This window comes from Mustela erminea, chromosome 10, assembly GCF_009829155.1.
Source record: "Mustela erminea isolate mMusErm1 chromosome 10, mMusErm1.Pri, whole genome shotgun sequence".
Lineage (NCBI taxonomy): Eukaryota > Metazoa > Chordata > Mammalia > Carnivora > Mustelidae > Mustela > Mustela erminea.
The window spans coordinates 73,785,312-73,812,104 of record NC_045623.1 but is presented as its reverse complement, the minus strand read 5'-3'; the positions used below and the strand labels follow the sequence as shown (position 1 = coordinate 73,812,104).

At 42.4% G+C, this 26,793-nt stretch overlaps 2 protein-coding genes across 13 annotated transcripts in view; one reads left to right on the top strand and one right to left on the bottom strand.

The window, feature by feature from the left end:
- MAST2 (microtubule associated serine/threonine kinase 2) overlaps positions 1–1,788 on the top strand; it is a 208,289-nt gene extending 206,501 nt beyond the window's left edge. For 11 of the 12 annotated variants that reach the window (XM_032361580.1, XM_032361579.1, XM_032361578.1 and 8 more), the window contains one exon: positions 226–1,788. In XM_032361580.1, coding sequence (XP_032217471.1) covers positions 226–1,733 — 1,508 coding nt within the window. In that variant the 3' untranslated portion in view covers positions 1,734–1,788. The remainder of the gene's footprint in view (positions 1–225) is intronic. The other variant, XM_032361583.1, reaches the window with a different exon arrangement.
- Positions 1,789–5,834: 4,046 nt separating this feature from the next.
- PIK3R3 (phosphoinositide-3-kinase regulatory subunit 3) overlaps positions 5,835–26,793 on the bottom strand; it is a 57,133-nt gene continuing 36,174 nt past the window's right edge. Inside the window, exons 7-11 of the mRNA XM_032361015.1 lie at positions 25,060–25,202; positions 22,175–22,351; positions 18,560–18,634; positions 17,960–18,130; positions 5,835–9,567 (exon numbers count right to left, since the gene is read on the bottom strand). Of these exons, the coding sequence (XP_032216906.1) occupies positions 9,369–9,567; positions 17,960–18,130; positions 18,560–18,634; positions 22,175–22,351; positions 25,060–25,202 (765 nt within the window). The 3' untranslated portion in view covers positions 5,835–9,368. The remainder of the gene's footprint in view (positions 9,568–17,959; positions 18,131–18,559; positions 18,635–22,174; positions 22,352–25,059; positions 25,203–26,793) is intronic.

The following is a 26,793-nucleotide window of genomic DNA, read 5'->3' as shown; positions in this document are numbered from 1 at the left end:
CCCATTCTGAAACCCTTTCACTCTACCCCCGATAGACCCAGCAGTCGTGGGGAGGAGGGTTCGGGGGTGAAGAGTGACTTTATTTCTGTAGCTTGGGCTCTGGATCACTGGTGGGGTCACCTTGATCTTGGGGCCGTCCAGGGCTAACTCTGTCTTGCCCCTCAGTCACTTCTGTCGGCTAACATTGCTCTGCCTTTGTCTGTGTGTCTTTCTGTGTGTGCAAAGTGGGAGGGAATTCGTCACAGAGCAGCTCCCCCAGCTCCAGCGTGCCCAGTTCTCCAGCCGGCTCTGGGCACACACGGCCCAGCTCCCTGCACGGCCTGGCACCCAAGCTCCAGCGCCAGTACCGCTCTCCGCGGCGCAAGTCAGCCGGCAGCATCCCACTGTCACCACTGGCCCACACCCCTTCCCCACCACCAGCAGCTTCACCCCAGCGCTCCCCATCACCCCTGTCTGGCCATGGAGCCCAGGCCTTCCCCGCCAAGCTTCACTTGTCGCCTCCTCTGGGCAGGCAGCTCTCACGGCCCAAGAGTGCAGAGCCGCCCCGCTCACCGCTGCTAAAGAGAGTACAATCAGCCGAGAAACTGGCAGCAGCACTTGCTGCTTCCGAGAAGAAGCTAGCCACTTCTCGAAAGCATAGCCTTGACCTGCCCCACCCCGAGCTGAAGAAGGAACTGCCACCCAGGGAAGTCAGCCCTCTAGAGGTGGTCGGGACCCGGAGTGTACTGTCTGGGAAGGGCGTGCTGCAGCCTTCTCCCTCATGGGCCCTAGGCACCCTCCGACAGGACCGGGCTGAACGGCGAGAGTCACTGCAGAAGCAAGAAGCCATCCGTGAGGTTGACTCCTCAGAGGATGACGCCGAGGAGGGACCTGAGAACAGCCAAGGTGTACAGGAGCCGAACTCGGTACCAACCCCGGAAGTGGGCCGGGCCGCACCCCTCACAGGAGCAGGAGAGGGTGAGGAAGAGGATGCCTTCTTGTCTAGGGACCCCAAGAGTCAGGGCCGAGTGGTCTCAGGTCTCTTGACAGAGGTCACACTGAAGCCTCCCAGGATGGAAGGCCCTAGTGTCCCCCAGAGGGAGCTTGGGATCCCACAGGCCTTTGAGGAGGCTGCCAGCTCCTCATCAGCGGCCCCCAGCCTAGGTGAGGCTGAACCTACTGACCCCACCCCTCCTGAAGGCTGCTGGAAGGCCCAGCACTTCCACACCCAGGCACTAACAGCACTTTGTCCCAGCTCTTCAGGACCTGTCCCCACCAGTCGTTTTGCTGCCTCCTCCACCTCTGGAGAGCCAGGCCCGTGGTCTTGGAAATTTCTTATTGAGGGTCCAGACAGGGCATCCCCAAGCAGAAAGGCAACAATGGAAGGTGGGATGGCCAGCTCTCAGGATTTGGAAAACATAACTCCAGCCCACCCTGAGAACCTGTCTCCCAGACAGGAGGGGAAGTCATGGCCACCTGGTGCCCCTGGGCTGGTCCATCCACCTTGTGAGTTTCCCCACCAAAGCCGGCTATGGGAGCCCAAGTGTGCAGAGAGAGAGAAAGAGGAGCCAGTCCTGGGCATTACCAAAGTGCCTGATGCCTCAGGTGACAGGAGGCAGGACATTCCATGCAGAAGCTGCCCCCTCATCCAGGAGCCTGGGCCCAGTCTACTCCAGAGGGGCCGAGACCCAGGGGGCCCTCAAAAGCATCAGGACCTGGCACTGGTACCTGATGAGCTTTTAAAGCAAACATAGCAGTTGTTTGCTGTTTCTTGCACTCAGACCTGTGTAATACATGCTCTTGGAAACCGTCTTTGTCTTTTGCTTTCTTTCAGTCAACACAAATGTAACTCAAGGTCTATGCTGCTGCTGGGAATATAGTGGTAAATAACACACTTTCCACTGTCAGGGGAGGGTTGCCTAGTCCAACTTGGCTTCCCAGAGACTAGGACATCTGAGCTCAAGCCTGAAGAACAGATGACAGGTAGCAGTTTACTGGGTTAGAAGAGTGGGATTAGTTCGAGTGTCCAGGCAAAGAGCATAGCACTTAGCGTATACCTGGTATATTCAAGGAACAGAAACCAAAGTGGAAATGGGTCTAGTGAGTTAGGCAGGCAGATGCCATATTTAAAGATACTTCCAGGGGTATAGACTTTCTGTAGGTGATGGGGAACCACAGAAGGCCACATAGCATAGTTTCTCTGCTTTATAGAGGAGGGATACTTGGGTTTTCAGATAGTAACATAGCTTGGGCAGAGCTAAGATTAGAACCTAGGTCTCTCTTGATTCCAGAAACCACCTTTATCCTCTTGGAGTGCTTCACAGCCAGAAAATGAGGAGGAAAAAAGATGGAAGGGGGTGAAGAGTTAAACTTGGGATATATTTGAGGTACTTGTTGGACATCCAGAAGGTAACTGGATGCGTGGGCCTGGGACTCAATAGGAAAATCTAGACTGAAGATAGAAATTTGAGAGCCATCAATATAATGATAGCTGTACATTGAGGAGCATTAGCATTTAAATCAAAGAGAGAAGACTTAGAAGCAGCAGCTAGAAAAGAGTCAAAAAATTCAAGAGAGGGAAGAGTTTTGAAATGGAGAAGTTACTTGTTAAAATGTTGAAGGCCCACCTAAGATGAAAATGCAGAATTGCCTTAATGCCTTAATGTTTGTAGCGAGTCCTTTCTGGGCTTTTGTCAGGCAGGCCTAACTGCTGGAGGTGGGCATCCCCCAGTGAGTAGTACTTCACTTGGCAGATGGGTGAGTGGGTGGTGTGGGAGTGGGAAGGACACCTGTGACCTATGGGACCATGTTGTCAGAGGAGTCAGGAGATGGCATCACAGGAGCTCCAAGTAGGGCGGTGGAGTATCTACCTCCATGGTGAAGCAGGACTTTTCAGACTCTGGTCTTGCACAAACTGTCCCATAATCCAATGCTTAGATTTGAAGGAGAGTCATCCAGAAGCCTGGAGATTGGCGGGGGGCGGGGCGGGGTGGGGGGGAACAGCTTACTGCTGCCTCCGCAACCCACAGCCTCTGTAACCTTCATGGTGAAGGCTGTGGCCACCAGAGGGCGTACCCTCCCATGGTGCCAGAGTCCGCAAGGAGCTTGTCTGCCCCTTAGCCTTCAGTTCCTTCTTGAACTCATTTCTTCCTTCATTGACTGGCAGCAGACCTCAGCCAGCCTGTACTGGATGCTGGGAACACAGGTAACTGGTTGTCTGAGGGAGCCTCCCACATGTATCAGGATCTGGTTAAAGGCGCCATAGCAAAGATGAAGGAGGTGGGGCAGGCACATCTTGCAACAGTTCCTGTAAAAAAGGAACTGCCCCCCCTTAGGGGGTTGGAAATGGGGGGTGAGGGAAGGAGGAGACACAGAGACGCTAAGCATCCTGTAATGCATAGGGCAGCTGCCCCAAGTGCCATTGGTGTTCCTTTGAAAACCACCACCAGATTAGCCTGAGGGGAGTGAGGAGTTCTGAAAGGTAACCGCAGGGAAGTGGTATAATCAACATTGATGGTTTAGGAAGAGGCTGGCTGCAGTGTAAGGAGGCTGTAGTGGAATACGCAGACCAGAGAGAAAATGATGTAGTGATCCACTCTAGTGGTCTGAACTAGGACAGCCTTGAGGACGGAATATGTAGGAGCCGGACGCAGATTTGGCAGCCATCAGCAAATATGGGTAAGGCCATAGGAATAGATGGCAGTTGTACAGAGAATATGTACAGAAGAAAAACCCGAGATTGGGACTGGCTGAAGGGAAGGATCCAGGGAAGAGTAACTGAAGTAGGGGATGAGATCCTAAACTTGAGAGAAACCAGACCACTTTAAGAATTTTGTAATTTACCCTAAGAGTGATTGAAAGTTACTTAATGGGTTGACACAGGTTCAGATTTGTATTTTTTAATGATTTTATTTATTTGATAGAGAGGGAACACAAGCAAGGGGAGTGGGAGAGGGAGAAGCAGGCTTCCCGCTGAGCAGGGAGCCCGATGCAAGGTTCCATCCCAGGATCCTGGGATCATGACTTGAGCTGAAAGCAGACGCCTAATGACTAAGCCACCCAGGTGCCCCCAGATTCATATTTTTTAAAAGATAACTGGTTATATGAGAATGGATTTGAGTGGGGCAACTGTGGAAGAAGGGAGGCCCTTCCAGTATTAAGGTTAGAGTAGTGAAGAAATGAAGTTGGGAGAGAAGTGATGTCTTTGGTATTCAGAAAGTAAACTTGATACAGGTTAGTGGTGTGTATTATGCCAGTCTGAAACACAGGAAGGTCTCAAGGATGATGACTGCTTTCCTGACTTATGTAACCAAATGAGGTACAGATTTCCACCACTGAAATGTGAAATAATGGAAGAGAACCTGGGCTGATGACCCCACATTCAATATGCTGTGAGGTACCTCCCGATAGAGGGTGGTGCAGGAGAAACACAGGCAGACATAAATGGCCTAAAGATGATACATGGTATCATGGATATGGATAAACCTGCCAGGGAAAAAGACATAAGTGAAAAGGCAGCCAGAGTCGTCCAAGAGAATTAAAAGGAACAAAGATCTAGGAGGAAAACCAGACGCTGAGTCATCATAGAGTTGGGGTGGGGGGAGTTGTTCATGGCAAGTAGTCAATGATGATGGTTACTGAAGACCTCAAGGAGAGCAGTTTCAGCTGGTGGTGGAGCCTGCACTGAAATGGTGGGAGAGAGAACAGAGACAAATTTAGACAGTTTTGTAAAAAGGTTTGTCTTTGAAGTAGGGCAAAGAGATAAAGGGATACAGGATTCAGTAGAGGTTAGGAAGTGGAAAGAGACCCACTCAACCATGTTTAAATGTCAATGGATGATCTGGTTGAGAGAAAACAACAGTGAAAGAATTGACAACTAATCATAAAATTCCTGAGAAGGAGGGAGGAAACAGGATCCAAAATTATACAACCTGTGGAAAGGTTGGCTTTTAGTTGGAGGAGGGCTAACTTGTGTAATTTAACAGGTGAGAGGCAGAGGAATTATGTGGACATAGGCAGGTTTGTAGGTTTGGTGGTAGAAAAGAGAATTCACAGCCAAGCATGTTTTCTCTATAAACAGAAAGTTCGTAGTGCTTGTGGGACATTCAAGGCCCAGTGGAGCTATCCAACCCACAAGTGGAGTTCAGAAGACTAGACTGGGCTGGAGACAGGAATTTGAGCATCCTACACAAAGAGTGGAACAATTCTTGGGATGCGGGGAAGTCCTCTATAATTCTTAGGAGTGGGGTGAGAGGATACAGGCAAGATAATTTAGAGCAGTGGACTATCCCCCACCCAGTCTGATATAGAATTCACTACACACCTGGGTGGGGCCTAAGAGTACACAGGAACTACACTGTCTTGTGCAAAGAGGTGGCCACACTTTGTTAATTACGGTCTACCATACAGAAACCTTAACAAAGTGCTGTGGCAGGAGGGTGACAAGGGCCTTGGGCAACAAACATCTTCCCTGCCCCCAGAAAATAGACTGTGGAAACACTTTTATTTCCAGGCAGAAAGATGTGATGAGAATCAGTAAACTGGGCCTTCTAATACTTCAGAATGGGGTGAGGAGGAAACAGCTCTCAGGTTTAACTCTCTTAGGACTGGTTTCTGAGTCTCACTGTGTCCTGTGCTTGATGGACAAAATGCTGGCATCATGCCTGTTAGGGTCAGCTTCTCTTGCTCAGGGAAAGAGCATGCCTAGTGGCCCCAGTTCAGCCCCAGGACCAATCTTTTGGTGCTCGTGGGAGAGAAGGTTTGGGAGTTTCAGGGCTTTCAACATCCTAATCCTCCTCTTGCCCCCCCACCCGACCCCTAGCCCAACCCCTCTATAGCATGAGGACAAAAAAGTGCTTTATTGCAATGTCTTTATTGCATTACTGGAGCAAGTTGGCCAGACTGTCCCCTCTTGGGGAAGATAAAAAAACAAAAGACCAAAAAATTATCTCCCCTCACTTCCGCCCCCCACCCACCCCACAACTGCACAGCAATGTCTGAACACATCTGGTGACAAGAACAATTTGCAAAAGTGGTCTAGGAACTACATTATGAACTGTCCCAACACAAGACATATAGTTGGCTTCTTTATGAATCAGATATTTTTACGTAAACTACATGGGGTTTTTTTTTTGTTTTTTTGTTTTTGACTACATCAAAGACAACAGAAGAATAGGTTTTTCACAAGTAACAACAGGGCACCAAAGTCACATGCTGGAATTTGTAAGGAAACAAGGTTGTTTGTCACAGGTGGCTAGAGCTAGAGCAAGAAGGAGCAGGTGACAGCAAAGAGCCCAGCTCTCGAGTCTTAACTGGCAACAGAGACCACCTTGAAAACCAGGAATTGTCCAGATGCAATTCTTGGCCAAGAGGACCCATGAGGCTGGTTCCTTGCAGCAAAAAGAGACCTATGGAAGACACCACACACATTGGCTATCAATGCTTCTTTAGAGCACATGAGGTCCATAGAAAGTGGGAGGTCCCATTGGCTTGGAGATGGAGTAGGAAGTCCCCAACCTTGGCCAAATCAGTGGTAAGGACAGAGCCTATACAGTCCTGAGCCCTGGCCATGATTTACCATCTATGATCAGGAAGAGACAGAGACCACTGTTCTCTGATGAAATCTCCACCTGGAAAATTTGGGTGTAGGACCTGTGTTCAGTCAGCCTCAAGCTGCTTCCATGCTGGTGGCTGGCTGTCCTAGCCAGAAAAACAGGGAGCCCCTCTGGTGTTAGTCCGTCTCCTTTACTCTGCTTCAGTGAAGCTGCAGTTAGGATGCCAAGAGAGAGAGTCCCAGGGCCCAAATCATGGGACAGGACACAGAGCTAGACTCAATGAAGGCTGCCAAGGCCATGAAGTATAGGAGCTGCATCTCCCCCTCCATGTGGTTAGCAGACTGGCCCCTATGCCATTTCCACTGGCTCAGGATCAAGCACATCATATGGCAACTAGTCAGAAGAGATATTTGCCAACTTCTCAAATGATCCCTAGGCCTTAGTTCCCAAAAAGCAATTGTGAACTTTCGAGAATGAAAAACAGGAAGGAAAAAGTGAAGGAATATAGGATCAAAAAACAAAACAAAACAGTCCTTCTCCACAAGCTTAGCCCTTAGCTGTAAGTGTAGTAAGTATTAGATGGGGCTAGCTCCCTCCCCATGCACCCTTGTGACTGCCTGAAAAGAAGCAACACATGGTTCAATGTCACATGCATGCGTCCTTACTCCCATTTTATTTTAAAAGAGGGTCAGAACACACTAAATTTTAATACCAGAGAGGAGGGATTTTTTGCACCCAATCTTGAACAGCTTAAGCAGGTTCAACACCAGGTGTTAAGGCCACCCAGCAGCAACTAGCCTGACATTATTCAGTAAAACCCTCAGCAAGATTTCCCTGCAATTTCCCTGGCAATGTGGAGAAGAGATGTGCAGCTGGATTTCAGTTAAGGGCTTAAGTCAGAACAGGACGCTGGAGGGAGGGGCTCATCTGTCTGCCTTGCATAATCCTGAAACTGCAGTGGAACCAAATAAAAGCTGAAGATAGGCCCTTTCCTTCCTATCCTCATTGTTAGTAACTCTAGAAGTTTTTCCAAAATTTTTTATCTATGTTTACATCATGGTCCATTCTAGACCTTGTCACCAAGATAAGTGCTCAGGGAAAGCAGGATTTCTTTCTTTCATTCCATCACTAGAGCTTTCCTAGCTGTAAACTTTATACACCAAGACCCAGATACCAGCTGCTTCTCCAGTTCAACCAGGATGCCTGACTGCACAGCTTTGGACTCAAACAGCTGACTCACCCTGAGCCTATTTATGGTTCCAGCCTTGGCTCAGAGACAGCTTAACTCTATTCGCAGAATGAGTGTTGACTGATGGGGGTGGGGCGTGATGGAGGTAGGAGTACACGCCTGCCTCCAACTCCACTCGCCTAGCTTCACTCAGCTGGAAGGCTTAAACCACGTGGAGCAGAAGATTCCTGGCCTAAAATCAGGGCCACTGGAGCATGAGGACAGTCTGTGCACATCATCTTAATGTCAGGCTCACAAAAATGGCAAAGAGGAAAACTTCCATATGGCTTTTACTAACAGTCTAAACTCCAAGCCATTATTTCCGCTCTCTACAAAAGTTTCAGAAACCACTGCATGGAAGCACACCAGTCATGTGGAGGACCCTCACTCGAGACACCAGAGCCTCCGGGTGTGTGAATTACTGAGGACCCTGACAAGAGTCCGGCTCCCTTCCTGCTACAACCTTTGCCACCTGTGGCTTCCCTAGGCCCTACCCCACAAAGGACAGGGAGATGAAGGGAAACTAAACCATGTTTACTGTTTCTGCAGGGCCTTTAAATTTAGGGAAGCACATATAAGACTGTTGTTCTATATCATTATTTGGTATATCAAGCCATCTAAAAGCACTGGATTGCACCTTTTCTTTACTCATACAAACAAGTTACAAAGGTTTTCAACAACAGATCATTCTTTAGGCTAAAGAAACACCACACAAGCACCAACTTCATTTTATGATTCAAAGCTCACCATGCCCCCCAAAAGAACACTATTCCTCATCTCTGAGAAACAAGGGCAGGGCAGAAAGAGTTACACTGACCAATTTTAGTGTTTGCTAAAACTAACAAATTCTGGTTTTCTTTTCACTTTCAAGTTTTGGTACAGAAGTGTGCATTCAGATACTAGTGCTGTCTTCCATCAGACGTTAGTCTGGCAACAAACATTGTTCTGCTGAGATCAATTTGGTTTCTAAACATAATGCTTCTTTAGAGGGAGGAGCTACTGAGATGTTGACACCTAACTTATGTTAGTTAATAAAGTACCTTCAGTTGAAGGTGATTTTACTCCTTGACTAAGATTACCTAAATGAAATCCCAAGCCTCCCCATTTTCCTTTGGTTGTCTTTTTCACCAAATGCCATTCTACCACAGAACTAAAACAGCCTTCGTTTTGGGAGGAGGTTGATAGAGACCGCCAGATCAAAACAGAACTCCCCACAGAGCCATGCCCCTGCCCCCTTCTCAGAGATGAAGACCAAGAGAGGACGTGGACTCTTCAGAGATTTCCAGATACAACACCCCAACCCCATCAAGCCTAACATGTTCTGTTGAGGGTGCCTGGCTAAACAAAACAATAACCCAATGAAACAGACTTTCCCAAAAAACATCATCTGCTTCCAGCTTCCTATGTCAGTGCAGCGGCACAGCTGAGTCTCAGAGAACCTCAGGCCTCTTGTGCCCCAAACCTGGCCCGCTGCTGCTCGGCCTCTCCACATTCACAGAATCACTTCTTGTGCAAAACAAGCAGTCTATGTAGAAAGAATGCCCTCATAGTCTAATAAAAACTGTAGGAAAAAATGCTAGAGAGCAACCTCTCTTCCCACTCGCTCTTTATCTGCAGAGGGAAGGCATCTGTGCGTGGACAGGGTAGGCAAGCCTGACATTGAGGGAGTCGTTGTGCTGAACAAGGGATGTCTGCTGGTAATGGAGCACCAGCTCCTTCAGGGAGCTGTACAGGTTGTAGGGCTCTGCAAAGCCGTAGCCCCGAGCGGTGCTGTAGATCACACAGTGCTTCACTTCCCCATCGGCACTGCAAAGACACAACACACACACACCACAGGGAATTAGGCAGGTATTGATAGACAGGTTCAAATGACCAGAAGCTTGAACAATTTTTCTGCAAAGGAGGTACAGAAGTGTTCTGCAGAAGTTTGTAAAATGCGACCATGTGTGTCCCCTCACCCCCATATAGACTTATCACAAAGAGATCTTCACCTCGCACCAAGACCTGGTGGAAAGAAAATGAGTGGCTGAATTTAATCACTCAGCTTTGCATCTTCATGAGGCAAGAAGGCACTGGAAAGAGAACGCTTTTTTTTTTTTTAAATATACAAATCAGTGATTTTTAGAATATTCACAAGGTTGTGGAACAATCACCACTACCAGAATATTTTCATTGCCCTGAAAAGAAACCATATACTCCTTAACAGTCACTCTGTATTCCTTCCTCCTCCCCCTGGACCTTGGCAAACACTTACGACTTCCTGTCCCTATGGATTTGCCTATTTTGGCATTTCACATAAATGGAAACTTACAATATCACACAACCTTCTGTATCTGACTTCTTTCACCTTAGCACATTTTCAAAGTTTGTCCGTGTTGTAGATGTATCAGTACTTCATCTGTGGTTGCATAATATCCTGTCGGGATATCCACATTCTGTTCATCCATTCATCAACTGACGGGACACTTGGGTTGTCCCTACTTTTTTGACTATTATGAATAATGCTGCTCTGAACATTTGTGTACAAGTTTTTGTATAGACACGTGTTTTTAATTCTTTTGGGTACACAGAGAGCCAGACATGGAACCACTGAGTCATATGGTATCTCTTTTTGATGAACTGCCAAACTGTCTTTCAAAGTGGCTGATCCATTTTATATTCTAGCCAGCAGTATACGAGGGTTCCAGTTTCTTTACATCCCTGTCAACAATTGTTATTGTCCATCTTTTTTATTATAATCATCCTAGTGGTATCTCATTGTGGTTTTGGTTTGTACTTCCCTAAGGACTAATGATGTGGAGCATCTTTTTGTATCTTTATTGACCATTTATAGATCTTCTTTAAAGGAATTTCTATTTTCTACGCATAAGTACCCAGTAGTACAATTACTGAGTCATATGGTAATTTTATTTTTCATCTCCTGAGGAACCTCCATACTGTCTTCCAGAGTGGCTACACCAGTTTGCATCCTCACCAGCAGTGCACAAGTGTTCTTTTTCCTCCATATCCTCACCAACAACTGTTGTTTCTTGTGTTGTTGATTTTAGCCATTCTGCCAGGTGGGAGGTGGTAGCTCACTGTGGTTTTGATCTGCATTTCCCTAATAATGAGTGATGTTGAACATCTCGTCATATATCTGTTGGGCATCTGCCTGTCTTTGGAAAAATGTCTGTTCAGGTCCCCAGCCCATTTTTCATTGGGTTATTTGGGGTTTTTTTTGTGTGTGAAGTTGTCTAAATTCTTTATTTATATATTTTGGATATTAACCCCTTATTGGATATATCATTTGCAAAAGTCTTCTGTCAGTAGGTTGCCTTTTTGTTCTGCTGATTTCCTTCACTGTTCAAAAAGATACATGCACCCATATGTTTACCGCAGCATTTATGATAGCCAAGATATGGATTCATCAGGATAGATGAATAAAGAAGATATGGGAGATATACACACAGAGAATATTACTCAGCCTTAAAAAAGAATGAACTCGGGACGCCTGGGTGGCTCAGTTGGTTGGACGACTGCCTTCGGCTCAGGGCATGATCCCGGAGTCCCGGGATCGAGTCCCGCATCGGGCTCCCAGCTCCATGGGGAGTCTGCTTCTCCCTCTGACCTTCTCCTCGCTCATGCTCTCTCTCTCTCTCTCACTGTCTCTCTCTCAAATGAATAAATAAAATCTTTAAAAAAAAAAAAAAAGAATGAACTCTTACCACTTGCAACAACATGGAGGGATCTGGAAAGTATGATGCTAAGTGAAATCAGTCAGAGAAAGACAAACACCATATGATTTTCCTCATATGTGGAACTTAAGAAACAAAACAAATAAACAAACACGGGGGAAAAAAGACCAAAAAACCCTCAGACTCTTAAATACAGAGAACTGGTGGTTACTAGAGGGAAGGTAGGGAGGAAGATGGGTGATATAGATAAAGGAGATGAAAAGCAAACATATCTTGCTGAACTTTGAGAAAGGTATAGGATTGTTGAATTATGTAGTACACCTAAAACTAATATAGCACTATGTATGTGAATTTTTAAAAATGTCTATCCAAATCCTTTGCCATTTTTTTAAATGTCCATTTTTTAAATGTCTATCCAATTTTTTTTTTTAAAGATTTTATTTATTTGACAGTAGATGGAGAGGCAGGCAGAGAGAGAGAGAGAGAGGGAAGCAGGCTCCTTGCTGAGCAGAGAGCCCGATGCGGGACTCGATCCCAGGACCCTGAGATCATGACCTGAACCGAAGGCAGCGGCTTAAACCACTGAGCCACCCAGGCGCCCCAAATGTCTATCCAATTTTTAAATTGAGGCCCTTGGTTGTTTTGCTAAGGGTTATGATTTAGACACTAGTTGCTTAACAGATACATGATTTGCAAATATTTTCTCCCATTCTGTGGGAGAAATATTTCACTTTGATAGTGCCCTTTGGTATAAAATGTTTTTAATTATAGTTCTTTTGTTGTTTGTGCTTTTAGTTTGTAAGAAACAACTGTCTAACCCAAAGTCACAAGGGTTTATGTCAATATTTTCTAAGTATTTTATACTTTTACCTCTTACATTTGGGTCTATGATCCATTTTGAGTTAATTTTTATATATGGTGTGAGGTAGGGGTCCAACTTTATTCTTTTGCGTGTGGCTTTCCAGTTGTCCCAGCTTCATGTGTTAAATGACAACCTCCTCCCCCAATGAATGGTCTGGAGACCCTTGTTAATAACCAACTGACCATAAATGTTAAGGGTTTATTTCTTGGCTCTCAAATCTATTCATTGAGCTACATGTTTATACTTGTTAACACCTCACAATTTTGATGACTATACCTTTGTTTTGTAAGTTTTGAAATCAGGAGGTACTTCAACTTTTTCTATTCTTTCAAAGTGATTTTGGCTGTGCTGGATCCCTTGTAGAAATTGTAGGATCATTTTGTGAATTTCAGCAAAAATCCAGCTGGGATTTTTGATAGGGATTACACGGAACATGTAGATCAGTTTGGGATGTTATTTCTGTCTTAACAATATTAAATCTTTTAATCCATGAACACAGGATGTCTTTCCACTTATTTAGGTCTCCCTTTAAGTTCTTTCAGTGATATTTCATAGTTTTCACCATACAGCTCTTGCACTTCTTCTTTTTTTTTTTTTTAAATATTTTATTTATTTATTTGACAGACAGAGATCACAAGTAGGCAGAGAGGCAGGCAGAGAGAGAGAGAGAGAGAGAGAGGGAAGCAGGCCTCCTGCGGAGCAGGGAGCCCGATGCGGGGCTCGATCCCAGGACCCTGAGATCATGACCCGAGCCGAAGGCAGCAGCCCAAACCACTGAGCCACCCAGGCGCCCCTCTTGCACTTCTTTTTGTTTTAATCCTAGGTATTTCTGATGATATTATATGTAGCATGCTTTCTTCATTTCATTTTCAGATTGTTTATTACTGGTATTTAGAAATGCAACTGATTTTTGAATCCTGATCTTTTAACCTGCAACTTTCCCAAACGTATTTATTAGCTCTAATAGTTAACATCTTCCTTACCAAAATGGATACTTTTTATTTCTTTTTCTTGTCCAATTTACCTTAACTAGAACCTTCTGTACAATGGTAGTTAGAAGTGGTGAGAATAAACATCTTTGTTTTCTTCCTGATCTTAGGGGAAAGCACTAACTTTCACCATTAAGTACATTAGCTCTGAGTTTTTTCTTCAACTTTATCAAGTTGAGGAACCTATTCCTAGGTTGTTCAGACTTTAATATGAAAGAGTGCTAGATTGTGTCAAATGTTTTTTGTGATTCTACTTAATCATGTGATTTTTGTCCTTTATCTATTAATGAGGTATATTATGTTCATTGTTTTGTTTTTGTTTTTATGCTGAAAAAACCCTTGCCTACCCAGGATGAATTCTACTTAGTCATGGTATATGCTGCTTATATGCTGCTGGAGTTGCCTTGTTATTATTCTGTTGAGGATTTCTGTGTCTGTGTTCCTAAGGGATATTGGTCCATAGTTATCTTGTGATGTCTCTGTCTAGTTTTGGTATCACAGTAATACTGCCATCCTGAAATGAGCTGGGAAGTTCTCTCCCACCCCACCCCCCCTTTTTAGAAGAGTTTGTGAAGGACTTCTGTTAATTCTTTTAAAAATATTTGGCAGTATTCACCAGGGAAGACAACTGGGCCTGGGGTTTTCTTTGTGGGTAGCTTTTATTATTATAATAATTATTATTAACCCAATTTCTTATTATAGTTCTGTTCAAATTTTCCGTTTCCTCTTGAGTCAGTTTTGGTGGTTTGTGTGCTTCCAGGAATTTGTCCATTTCATCTGGGTTTAATTTTTTTGGTATATGATTGTTTATAGCATTCCCTCATCTTTTTTTATTTCTATAAGGACTACGAGTAATGACCCCTTCTTTCATCCTGATTTTAGTAATTTGTTTCTTCTCTGTGGGGATGGGGGCAGTTTACTTGAGGTTGTAATTCAGTTCCATCCCAACTTTTGGTTTCACTCATTTTCTCAATTGTTTTCTACTCTCTATTTTATTTACTTCCATTCTAATCTTTATTATTCCCTCCTTTTTGCTTGGGTTTAGTTTAGTCTTCCTTTTTTAGTTTCTTAAGGTGGAAGGTTACTTTATTAATATATGGTCTCCTTTTTTTTAACATATATGTTTATAGTTATAAATTTGGCATTTAGGACTGCTTTAGCTGAATTCTGTGAGTTTTGGTAAGCTGTGTTTGTTTACTCATCTCAAAGTATTTTCTAATTTCCTGTTTTCTTTCTCTGACCCACTGGTTATTTTCTTTTAAAGATTTTATTTATTTGACACAAGAGAGATCACAAGTAGGCAGAGCTGCAGACAGAGAGAGGAGGGGAAGCAGGCTCCCCGCTGAGCAGAGAGCCTGAGTCGGGAATTGATCCCAGGACCCTGATATCATGACCTGAGCTGAAGGCAGAGGATTAACCCACTGAGCCACCCAAGCGTCCCAATAACCCCATTGGTTATTTACGCATGTGCTGTTTACTGTCCACATTCAAGGATTTCCCACCTTTTCTGCTGTTTTTGATTTCTAATTTCTTTCCACTGTGGTTAGAAAACATTTTTTGTGGGACTTCAACACTTTTAAATGTATTGAGACTGTGGCCTAACTATGGCCTATCCTGCATAGTGTTTCATGTGCACTTAAGAAGAATGTATATTCTGCTGTTGTTAGCTCTAGGTGTTTTTAAAATATTGTTCAAATCTTCTGCTACCTTTCTGATCTGTCTAGTTCTATCCCTATTAAATTTCTTAACCTAAATGGCAGTAAGGATCATAAGTACTCATTACCTGAATCCTTAACCTAGTGAATATAGGCATTGCTGGCTGCGGGTCTTTAGCCTAAGAAGGTTGTAGAGGTAAGCAATTTCTTTTTAGGCTTCTTGATGATGTCATTAACAGAACTCAACATGGAAGAACAAATGAGTTCCATGTGTGACTTTCTACATGATCATGTTAATTTTGCTATGAGAATCTCCTAAAAAACTGAACGTACTCACATTCCTACTTCAGCAAGTGTTCTAAGTATACAGGGAGATTACTGTAGGCAGGCTTCCTACAGCCAGAATGGCTGGCAAACAAATGGGAGTCTTTGTGATACTAGACTCTTTGCTTCCAACCATCCTCAGTGTGAATGGAAACATGATATACGTCTACAGATGGTTTTCATAAGCAAAGGAAATCCACACTGCTGTGGACTTAGGCCTGGGAGTCTGTGGCTAAAGGAAGAAGGAAAAGAATACACCTCTTCAAGGTACTCAAGCTGTTCCTTGGTCTCCCAGGAGTTAGCTGAGCTTCGGGGCAGCACCTTTTACCAGCCAAGTCCTTAACCCACAGGTGCCACCCAATGACCTGTGTGAGTGTAAGAGTACAATGCACTGGTCTTACTGCCTTTCTTCTTTTTATTTTTAAAAGATCTCAATTTCTGTAAGAACAATCCTGTCCTGGCATTTCCACTCAGATAACTTAAGCAACCCAGGTAAGAGAGAAAAGAATGTTTTAAATAACTGTAGGGGCACATGGGTGGCTGAGTCTGATAAGAATCTGACTCTTGGTTTCAGCTCAGACCATGATCTCCGGGTCCTGGGACCAAGCCCCAAGTCAGGCTCCATGCTCAGTGGGGAGTCGGCTTCCCCTCTCCCTCTGCTCCTCCCCCTGCTTGCGTGCTCACTCACTCCCACTCTCAAATAAATAAATCTTTAAAAAAAAAATTGCAAATAATTGTATCTTTGCAAAATCATTAATCTAATGCACTTTTCAAGTCCTCCCCCATATTCTGCCCATAGATATCCCATTATTCATCCTTTCAAAGTCCACTTCAAAACTACCTCTTCCACAAAACCTCCCAACCCTCTCCTCTTCCACCAGAATTAATAGTTCTTTATGTGTACAGCCTACTGATGATACCTATTTCACAGTAATTCTATTTATCTTGGATATTTAATTGTGAAATGAAGAAAGTATGATGTAATAGAAAAATGTGGTCTTTGAAACCAGGTAAACTTGGAATCAAACTCTGACTCCAGAGACCACTAAGAACAAGATGATCACATAAAGCACTGAGCACTCTGTTAATATGAGTGTCTCTTGTCCATCCTCACCACCTTGCCCTCTGAGGGCAAAATCATCCTGTTATTTTTGCTTGCTTTCTGCCATATCCATCATTAGCATCATTATCATAATAATACTGGTAGATAACATTCACTTATTATGTACCAACATTGATTAAAGCACCTTACATATATTAACTCATTTATGACTTGTAAAAACCTTCAAGTAGATACTTATCCTTATTTTTCAGATAAGGAAACTGGACAAAGAAAGGTAAAGTAATTTACCCCAGATTATACATCTGGTAAGTAGAGTCAGGATTTGAATGTAATATATGTGGTACCAAAGCTTGCTCTCATAACAGTCATATTATACCTTTCTCTAACTATGGTCTCTGTCACTGAAGGACTATACATGACACACAAAAGGACTATACATGACACACAAAATGGTTAGCTGTCCCCAGAATCTCACTTTCTACTAAAAGGAAACTAACAGAGGCACCTGGGTGGCTCAGTACTCATGACCTCCCCTCACGTAGTGATCTCATGGATAATAGGGTGGGATCAGGCCCCAAAGCGGGCCCCCCACTCCGCCCCGCCCCATACTCCATGCTCAGCAGGAGTCTGCTTGAAGATTCTTTTCCTTTGTCCCTTCCCCTTCTCTCACACACTTGCTCTCTCTCAAATAAATATCTAAATAAATAAGTAAATAAAGAAATGAATGGATGGAAACTAATAAAATAGGCTTTTCCAAACAAAGTCATAAGATCATCTTAAGGAAAATACCCAACGTATTGATCACTACCCCAACAGAATACTACCTTAAGTATAAAATTTAGATAGTTTTTCTTCTGAAGTAAAAACAGTTCTTAAGCCTTACTTAAACTAACACTGAAGCCCAAATTAGATACGCAGGAGTCTACTACAAAATTATGTGATTTTTTTTTTGGCGGGGTTGCGGGGGGGACACCTGGGTGGCTCAGTGAACTGCTACTTTCAGCTCAGGCCATGATCCCAGAGTCCTGGGATCAAGTCCCACATGGGGCCCCTTGCTCGGCAGGGAGCCTGCTTCTCCCTCTCCCTGCCTCTTCCCCTGCTTGTGCACACTCTCTCTCCCCCTGACAAATGAATGAATGAATAAATAAATAAATAAATAAATAAATAGAATAGAATAGAATAGTTTTTTTTTAAATTATGGATTTTTTTTTTTTTAATTTCAACTAACATACCTATTTAAAGTAGGCTCCACAACCTACCTATGTGGAGCTTGAACTGATGACCCTGAGATCAAGGGTCACAGGCTCTACTGACTGAGCCAGCCAGGCACCCCTCCTTAGGGGATCTTTCAATTGAAGATCTCACATTACTTTTCATAAATACCTGAAAATCCAATAGCAACACTGCAGGGCTAAATCTGCTTACCATGTGAAATTAAAATCCCCCAAATAATTTCAGGTACTATTTCTCCTAAAGCAACTAACTGTTTTCTTCATACAGATATTAAAGGTCTAAGCCTTGGGTTCTCATTACTCTAGTTCAAATAATTTTAACTGAATTTTAGGAGGGATTGAGTTTCTATTAATCAATGCACAAATTTTCAAAAGGTTAAACTGCCAGAAAAGACTTACACCACAGAGCAAGCATAACATCCTTTCTTGCTACTCTCACGAATTAAAAATGCACCATCGGGTTTCCCATAAAGCAAGTCCTCCGCTTGTACTCGATTGATATCCTCAACAAACCAGGTTTTCTCATCATAATGTGGCAGGTTTTCATCTTCCTCATTGATAAAATATGTCCTAAAAATTAAATGTTAAAATATTATTCTAACGATCAGGTTACTCGCATCTAAAAGCAAACTCATGAATAAAACACTCCTCTAAATCTTTAACCACGAAATGACAAAGTAAAACTACAATTACTTGGACGTTTTTTTAACAACTTCATTATTGCTTATGGTGCAGAAAACACAAAATTCACAAGTCTCATCCAATCAGCTGACATATGAATGTCTGAATGACCAATGCTTATGTACCCAGGCTTCACGTGGCTTCATGGGTGTCTGACCTCAAGTGCCTACAGGGTACTCTTCAAGCAATTCAATTTAAAAGAAGTACAAAGTTCTTGATTCAATGTCCTCAAGTGAAAATGAGAGCCAACATCTTAGCATGTATAAAGAAGGCTTAGATTGGGAACAAAACCCTCTGATAGAAAGGCAGAGAACTTACTCATCAGCATCCTCGTTCTTTATTCCCAGCCAGGCATTGAGGCGCTTCTGTCTCACTCCTTTGTGATTGAGCCACCTGCCAGAAGGAAGACACCAGTGTCAGTATCTGTGCAAACTCTGCCTAAGTGGACATGTGAAGCTAACCAAATTTCCAGAGTCCAAGAACCTCTTATTTTAACCCACTCCCACTAAAAGTGGCCAGAGATTTCCTTAAACTAGTTTTCCCTTAACTTTCCCCCAACTTTCTGCAAAAAAGCAGAGGAGTTACCTGAGTTTAGGCACTTCTCTCATTTTTCATTTTCCTTTTCTAGAAGGCTGTACAACCATAAACACACATATACTTGCACTCAAACACATGGGGACATCTGTTTCTGAAATCATTAGTTAATGTGAGCATGATGTCACATTTGCAATCTCTGCTAAGCCAGAAGACTCAACTCCTGTGTGGCCCACTACCTGAAGTTAAAACATTCTAAAACAATTTCAAGGTCTATTCTTATACCAAAGCAAGCCACAAGAAATTCATGATGGCAATCTGAGTAATTAATATAAATGTGCCTCATCACTAGGCAAATCATAGTATTTTTAAATATACCAAAGCTTTAGATGTGAAACAACACACCATTAAATTTAGTTCCACCGAATGGCCACTGATGTAAAAATTGGAGTGAGTACGAAAACTCATCCCCATCCTCCAACCAGGCTCCTGATCATTTAGGTCTCATCATAAACATCCTCTCCTCATCAGGGAGGACTGCCCTGATTATCCCAACTAAGACAGTCCCCTTGTCACTCTTCTCCATATTTTACCTTATTTTATCCTCTTCATAGCACTTGCCTGAAATTCATTATTTTATATTTTCACTTATGTTTGTCTCCCCCACTAAAATGTAAGCTGCTTTAAAGAAAGGGGTCTGTCCTATTGTTCATGGTTATTCCCAATGCTGAAAATGGTACCAGCATATAGTAGATAATCTGTAAATATCTCCCTAAACACCCTAATTATCTTTACTAGCAGATCATGATTTGTCACCCATGATGTTATCTAAACTCTTTTATATATAGTTTATGTAACTCATTAAAGGAACATTCAAGGTCTAGTTTGCCATACTTATTCTATGCCTCTTGCGATGGTGTATTTTTTTAAATAATCTTATCAATTTCCAGAGCAAACAAGGACTTCCAGTCATTCCTTTGGTCCATGGCATAAGTCTTCTTCTTGGGCCTTTCTTCAGCTTCATTACATGACCAGAATCACATAAGCTTCCCAAGAGCAGACCCCCCTGATTTTAGACAAGGTACCTTACTTGCCTTGTTTCCAAATCTCTTCTGTATGCTATGTGTACTTGATTTTTTTTTCCACAATAGCAAACTGAAATGATCTCTAGAGAGGAGTTACTAAAAAGTACTCAGCACAGCATAGTTCTAATTGTTTGCCCTCAAAACTTATCACCTTAGATTTTACTCTGCTGAAGCTCAATAGCCACTGTTCCCATCTCTAAGCTTTTATTTTCTCCCCTCTCTCCTTCTCATACAAAGAAACCTTGAAGGCAATGGAAAACCCAGTCAGAGGTCTTACTTTGTCTTCTACCATGAGTTTGAATCAAGTTGTGTTACAAGCATAAAAGTCACCTATAAACATATTTTGTAGCAGTCTATTCATTACCTAGAACAAAACCTTGTATTTTCCTTTCTCATGGATTCTTTCCTTCTATAAGATAATCATTTGTCCTAAAAATCTAACATCTTGTTCTAAAAATATATCTTTTAATCTATATTTGAGTAATATCCCTATATCTAACTAAATCATACAGTTTTCTATAATATTAAAGAGTTGAGTTTCACTCTCCAAATTATCTTGCATGCCTGCTATTGGTGGCACATATACCTATTACTTGAATACAGAATTTCATTTCTTAACTATAAAAACCCTTTAAGAGACTGTCCTGTATACTTATTTGTAAGCCCCCCCTATTAGTGTTGTTGTCTGTGCTCATAAGGGGTAATTTCTATTTCTGTGGTTCTACTATGTAGTCAAAGATTCTGGCTTTTGTATTTAGGCAAACACTAAGCAGTCCTTTTTTTTTTTTTTTTTAATAAACATATAATGTATTTTTGGCCCCAGGGGTACAGGTCTGTGAATCACCAGGTTTATACACTTCACAGCACTCACCATAGCACACACAGACCCCCAATGTCTATAACCCCACCCCCCTTCTCCCGACCCCCCTCCCCGCAACAACCCTCAGTTTGTTCTGTGAGATTAAGAGTCTCTTATGGTTTGTCTCTCTCCCGATCCCATCTTGTTTCATTTATTCTTTTCCTACCCCCCAAATCCCCCACTTTGCATCTCCACTTCCTCATATCAGGGAGATTATATGATAGTTGTCTTTCTCTGATTGACTTATTTCGCTAAGCATAATACCCTCTAGTTCCATCCACGTCATTGCATATGGCAAGATTTCATTTCTTTTGATGGCTGCATAGTATTCCAGTGTGTGTGTGTGTGTGTGTGTGTGTGTGTGTGTGTATCTATATATATATCTCACATCTTCTTTATCCATTCATCCGTTGATGGACATCTAAGTTCTTTCCATAGTTAGGCTATTGTGGACATTGCTGCTATAAACATTCGGGTGCAAGTGCCCGTTTGGATCACTATGTTTGTATCTTTAGGGTAAAAACCCAGTACTGCAATTGCAGGGTCATAGGGTAGCTCTATTTTCAACTTTTTGAGGAACCTCCATGCTGTCTTCCAGAGTGGTTGCACCAGCCTGCATTCCCACCAACAGTGTAGGAGGGTTCTCCTCTCTCCGCATCCTCGCCAGCATTTGTCATTTCCTGACTTGTTGATTTTAGCCATTCTGACTGGTGTGAGATGGTTATCTCATTGTGGTTTTGATTTGTATTTCCCTGATGCTGAGTGATATGGAGCACTTTTTCATGTGTCTGTTGGCCATCTGGATGTCTTCTTTGCAGAAATGTCCGTTCATGTCCTCTGCCCATTTCTTGATTGGATTATTTGTTCTATGGGTGTTGAGTTTGCTAAGCTCTTTATATAGATTTTGGATACTAGCCCTTTATCTAATATGTCCTTTGCAAGTATCTTCTCCCATTCTGTCAGCTGTCTTTCGGTTTTGTTAACTGTTTCCTTTGCTGTGGCAAAAGCTTGATGAAGTCCCCAATAGTTCATTTTTGCCCTTGCTTCCCTTGCCTTTGGCGATGTTCCTAGGAAGTTGCTGCAGCTGAGGTCGAAGAGATTGCTGCCTGTGTTCTCCTCAAGGATTTTGATGGATTCCTTTCTCACATTGAGGTCCTTCATCCATTTTGAGTACCTGTCCTTTTTAAGCTACACCACATTGCTCATGCCATACCCTCCCTCTGAGATTTCCCATTTGTATGGATTAGAATCTAGAATGCTACATTCTGGTTTGCCCCACATGTTGACTTTAGGTAAACTCTGGTACCACCAAGTACTACCAGGATTGCTTTCCTCATTTCTTACAATCTCACTGGCCAGTTCCCAATTAAAATCTCTTCTTCTGCCTCTAACATGTCTAGTGCCAGCAGTCATCTGGTGCTGGTATTTCCTCCCATACAGGCCCAGACTACTCACACAAGGTGCTGATCTCGGATCTTGCGCAGCTGGATTAGGTCAGGTTTGATACTGTTCATTTTTTTATCTATTTCCCGGTTGTCCAAAGCTTGTTTCTTCAAATCCTGCTCTAGACGCATTTTGCTATCATGAATCTCACCGAGACGTGATTTCAATTTGTCATAATTCATCATAATTCTGTGAAAATATTGACATATTAAGGCTAAAACAGGAACTGAGCAGAAACATTCTATAATGTGAGCCTAGTCCTAATATCTTAAGTGTGGTAGACATCTGTTGTTCTTGCCTAGCCCATTATCTATTCTCGCTCTTTTGGAAATGGCACCTTGGTGTTCCCTTTAGGTAAGGACTCCCTGCCCCCATCTCAGTCACATGAGAATATTCACATAACCCAGGCAGCCATTCAGAGTTTTCCATTACAAGGGGTGCCTGGGTAGCTCAGTGGGTTAAAGCCTCTGCCTTAGGCTCAGGTCAGGATCCCAGGGTCCTTCCCCCACCCCACCCCACCCCGCCCCGCCCCATTGAGCTCTCTGCTCAGCAGGGAGCCTGTTTCCCTCCTCTCTCTCTGCCTGCCTCTCCATCTACTTGTGATTTCTCTCTGTCAAATAAATAAATAAAATCTTAAAAAAAAAAAAAATCTTAAAGAAAAAAAGAAAGAGTTTTCCATTACATCCTACAGCTACCCTCAGGCCAGTGACTGGTTCAGGAATGGGAATAATACCCTAACTGACCCAATGAGAGTCAATTCTAGTTTGCTAGAACTATTGCCAACAGAGATTCTCTCTTCCCACTGAGATTGCTAAATCAAAAATATGTGATTCTAGGACTCCCAGCAGCTATTCTGCCACTTCATAGGGAAAGCCTTCCTGAGGATGAAGCCAGCATAGAGGAAAAACTAAGGCAAAAGATAAGAGTATGAGAGAAAATCCTGATGACCCTGTTTGGGCACTGGATTCAGTCATAACTGAACAAGTAAAGCTGTATGTATGATCTTCAAGAGGTAGCACGACCTAACAGTTAAGAGCAACAGCTTTGCAGTCAGCCTACCTGAGCCTGAATCTCTGCCACCTACTACATGGCCTGGGCAAGTTATTCAGCTTCTTTGTGCCTTCATTTCCTTATCTGTTTAAAATGCATGGCTACAATAGTACCTACTTCACTAAATTATTATGTGACTTAAATGTCGTAATACATGTAAAAAGGACCAAATAGTGCCTGGTGTATCTTGGCAAGCACTCAGCAGATAATGGTGATAAGCTTTTCCAGCAAAGTTTTGCTGTGCTCTGAAGGCAATAACTGTCTGCGTCATTCATTCGTCACTCAGAAATATGTGGTTTTGTCTTACTATTAAAACTTCATCATCAGCTTACTTTACCTCCCTTTGCAATAAAACTACAAGTTCTTTTCTATCCCTTCATTGTTAATAGTAATGGCTATTTATTGATATCACATGCCAAGATACATATATACATACACACACATGCCTTTCTGTACCATAAATATGCATGTGTGTGTCTATCACCTGATTCTCATAGCATTTCAAAAATATATTATCTATAGTTTATAGAGGAGGAAACAAGCTGGGAGAGTTAAGTAACTTACCAAGATCACACAGACAGTAAATGATAAATACAGAATTCAAGCCCATGGTTTTAACCATTAAGCTATACTGCCTCAACAGCCCTTATAGCCCTATTCTTATACACACAGAAGTTCACTGACACTTTGGTGCTAATGTGAGAAACAGTTTTGCTTTTCCCTTGCAGATGATTCATTTTTATTTATTATCCACTTTTTTCATTCCTCAGCCCACTGTTTTCTGGCTCGGTCTCCCAACATTCCACTAAATTTGCTACGATAAAGACTTCCAATATCCTTTTCGTTGCCAGACCCCAATACTTCTCATGCTACTCAATACTTCTCATGCTGCTCACTCTCTCTGGGTAATCTTCTTAGCACCTACTATCACCTACACACTTATGCCTCCCAAATCCTTTCCGTACCATGAGTTCCAAAACCAAATAACCAGCTGTCTGCCTCTCAGACAACTCCATCTGGGTTCTCACAGAAACCTCAAACTCATTGATTCCAACCCTGAACTTTCCTCATGCACTTCCTATTTTGGTGAATAACACCATACCTTATTCATTCTTATCACAAATGTAGAAATAATCCTTGACTTCTCCCACACCTATCATATTTGGTCAGGTATTGAGTCCTCAGCATTTCCATTAATTCCCCCCCCGCTTTCCCGCCATTGCTCCGGTTCAGGCCCTCACCATCATTTAACCTGATGACCACAAACACTGCAGTCACCAGCAACAGTCAAGCTGGTCTTCCTGCCCACAGTTTTGTTCAGCCTTCAATTTATTCTCAGAGTGCTGCTGTTGATTTTCAGTTCAATAAAAATTCAGTGAGCATCACCATGTACTCTCAGGGACCACAACAGGTGCTAGAGCTATCAGGGAAAATAAGCCGCCATCCTTATTCCACTAACAAGCTTGTAATTTAGTGGTGGTGATCTTTAGTAAATGTTACAGGAGGAATCAGGACCAGATACTGTCGGGGTAGGGATAAAAAGCTTCTCAACCAGTCTAGGGAATCAGGGAAATTTTTCTTAGAAAAGAAATGTGTAAAAAAAAAAAAAAAAAAGAAAGAAAGAAAAGACATGTGTAAGCTGAATCCTAAAAGATGAGCAGCAGTTAAAAATTTGGAAGGACACAGAAGGAACACAGAGAAGAGAAGATTCAGTTTGGTGCCATTAGAACAGCAAATAATTCGATATATGACATATAAGGGGGTAAAAGCAAACACAAAAGAGACTATTGGGGTAAGAAAAGTAGTCTCATCTCACTGATGCAGTTGGAAGGGTTAGGTAGATTTACCGTTCAATTTCCTTTTCATTCCCCTCTCTGCGAAATCGCTCAATATATTCTTTGCTATGTTGTTCTTGTGTGTGACATTGCTCTTCAAATATTTTAATTGTTTCATTAAAAGCTTCAATCGCAGTCCTCTTCATCTGTATCTCCTAAAGAGAAAAAGGAAAGACAAACACTTTATTTATTTATTTATTGGTAACTTTGGTCTTAAAACGAATCTTATAATTCCAGTTGCAATTCCATATAAAACTGAATTTAGATGGCTAAAGCAACTCCTAGTTAACTCCTACCTTTATTACTTATATGCAAAATACATCACTCAAATCTTAAAATAAAAGAAAAAGAACTGGGGTGCCTGGGTGGCTCAGTGGGTTAAAGCCTCTGGCTTCGGCTCGGGTCATGATCCCAGGGTCCTGGAATCAAGCCCTGCATCGGGCTCTCAGCTCAGCGGGGAGACTGCTTCCTTTCCTCTCTCTCTGCCTGTCTCTCTGCCTACTTGTGATCTCTGCCTGTCAGATAACCAAATAAAATCTTTAAAAAAACACCACCACACTATTACTTGAAATACAGCTGAGAATCACAACAAAAAGGCTTGAGTTGCTAAGAGAGATTAATCCTGAACTCTTTGAAGACAAGGATAAAATTATGCCTTTGCACTTATTATAGTACTGACCCCCAAAAGGTGTTAAAGGAATGAATGAATAGAATGGAGCAGTTCATACACCAGTGTGCATAGCCCTATTCCCAGAAGAGTCCTATAGAGTCTATTTACTCTATCAATTCTAAAATACATAGTTTTCCAAACAGATTCATCAATAGATTAATCTGGTTAGAAGCAGAAAAGCGTCTGTCTGGCTCAGTCAGTAGAGCATGGGACTCTTGATCTTGGGATTGTAAGGCAAGCCGAATGTTGGGTGTAGATTATTTAAAAATAAAAAAGATCTTTAAAATGAAAACAAAGAAGCAGCAGAAAATGAAAGGGAGAAGAATAGCAGTTAAAATCACATGGAGAATAAAGTGAAAAACTAAAACTTCACAAAACAAATGCCAGTAGGCTGAGCCATTCAACATCAGGATAAGTACTCCTACACGTTTTGAGGAGCTCTGAGGTTATTTGAAGACTTTAGCATCTGAACCCTAATTCCCCAAAATCTTCAGAGGGTTAAACTTTGTTCAATATATTAGAAAGTCAAGAACAATGCATGAAGTTCTAGAGAATTGCTATCCTGAATGTTTACAATTTTAAAAGTTTGGTGCTTATGGGATAATTCCTCAAAACTATCTAGCATTGATTAATGACAACAAATGATTACTGAGAAGCCACTGTACAGAAAGTACAATCTGGTGATAAAGAGATTAATAAAACATGAAGCCTGCCCTGCAGGTTTTAGAACACAGAGGTGAAACTGATTTCTGAACCCCAATAAGGTTCTGTTTCATGTCCTGATAGAAGCAATCAAGTAAGAGTGAATTAGTTATTTACTGCTATACAGAGGTTTCATGGAGGAGATAAGAACCTCATGTGGTTGAGGTTGTATCATACATATCTCAAATAGTACTGTGAACTTATTGGAATACCAACATCTAAATAGCTACAAATTCTAAAACTCTCAAATTACAGTGGAGAGTCTTGGCTCCCTTGCAAGGTCAAAAATTACCTATGAAGTTCTGGCCCTATATCTTTAAAGATAACGCTAATAATTTACATTTTACTAACACTAGTGTTTTACAGCATGGCCC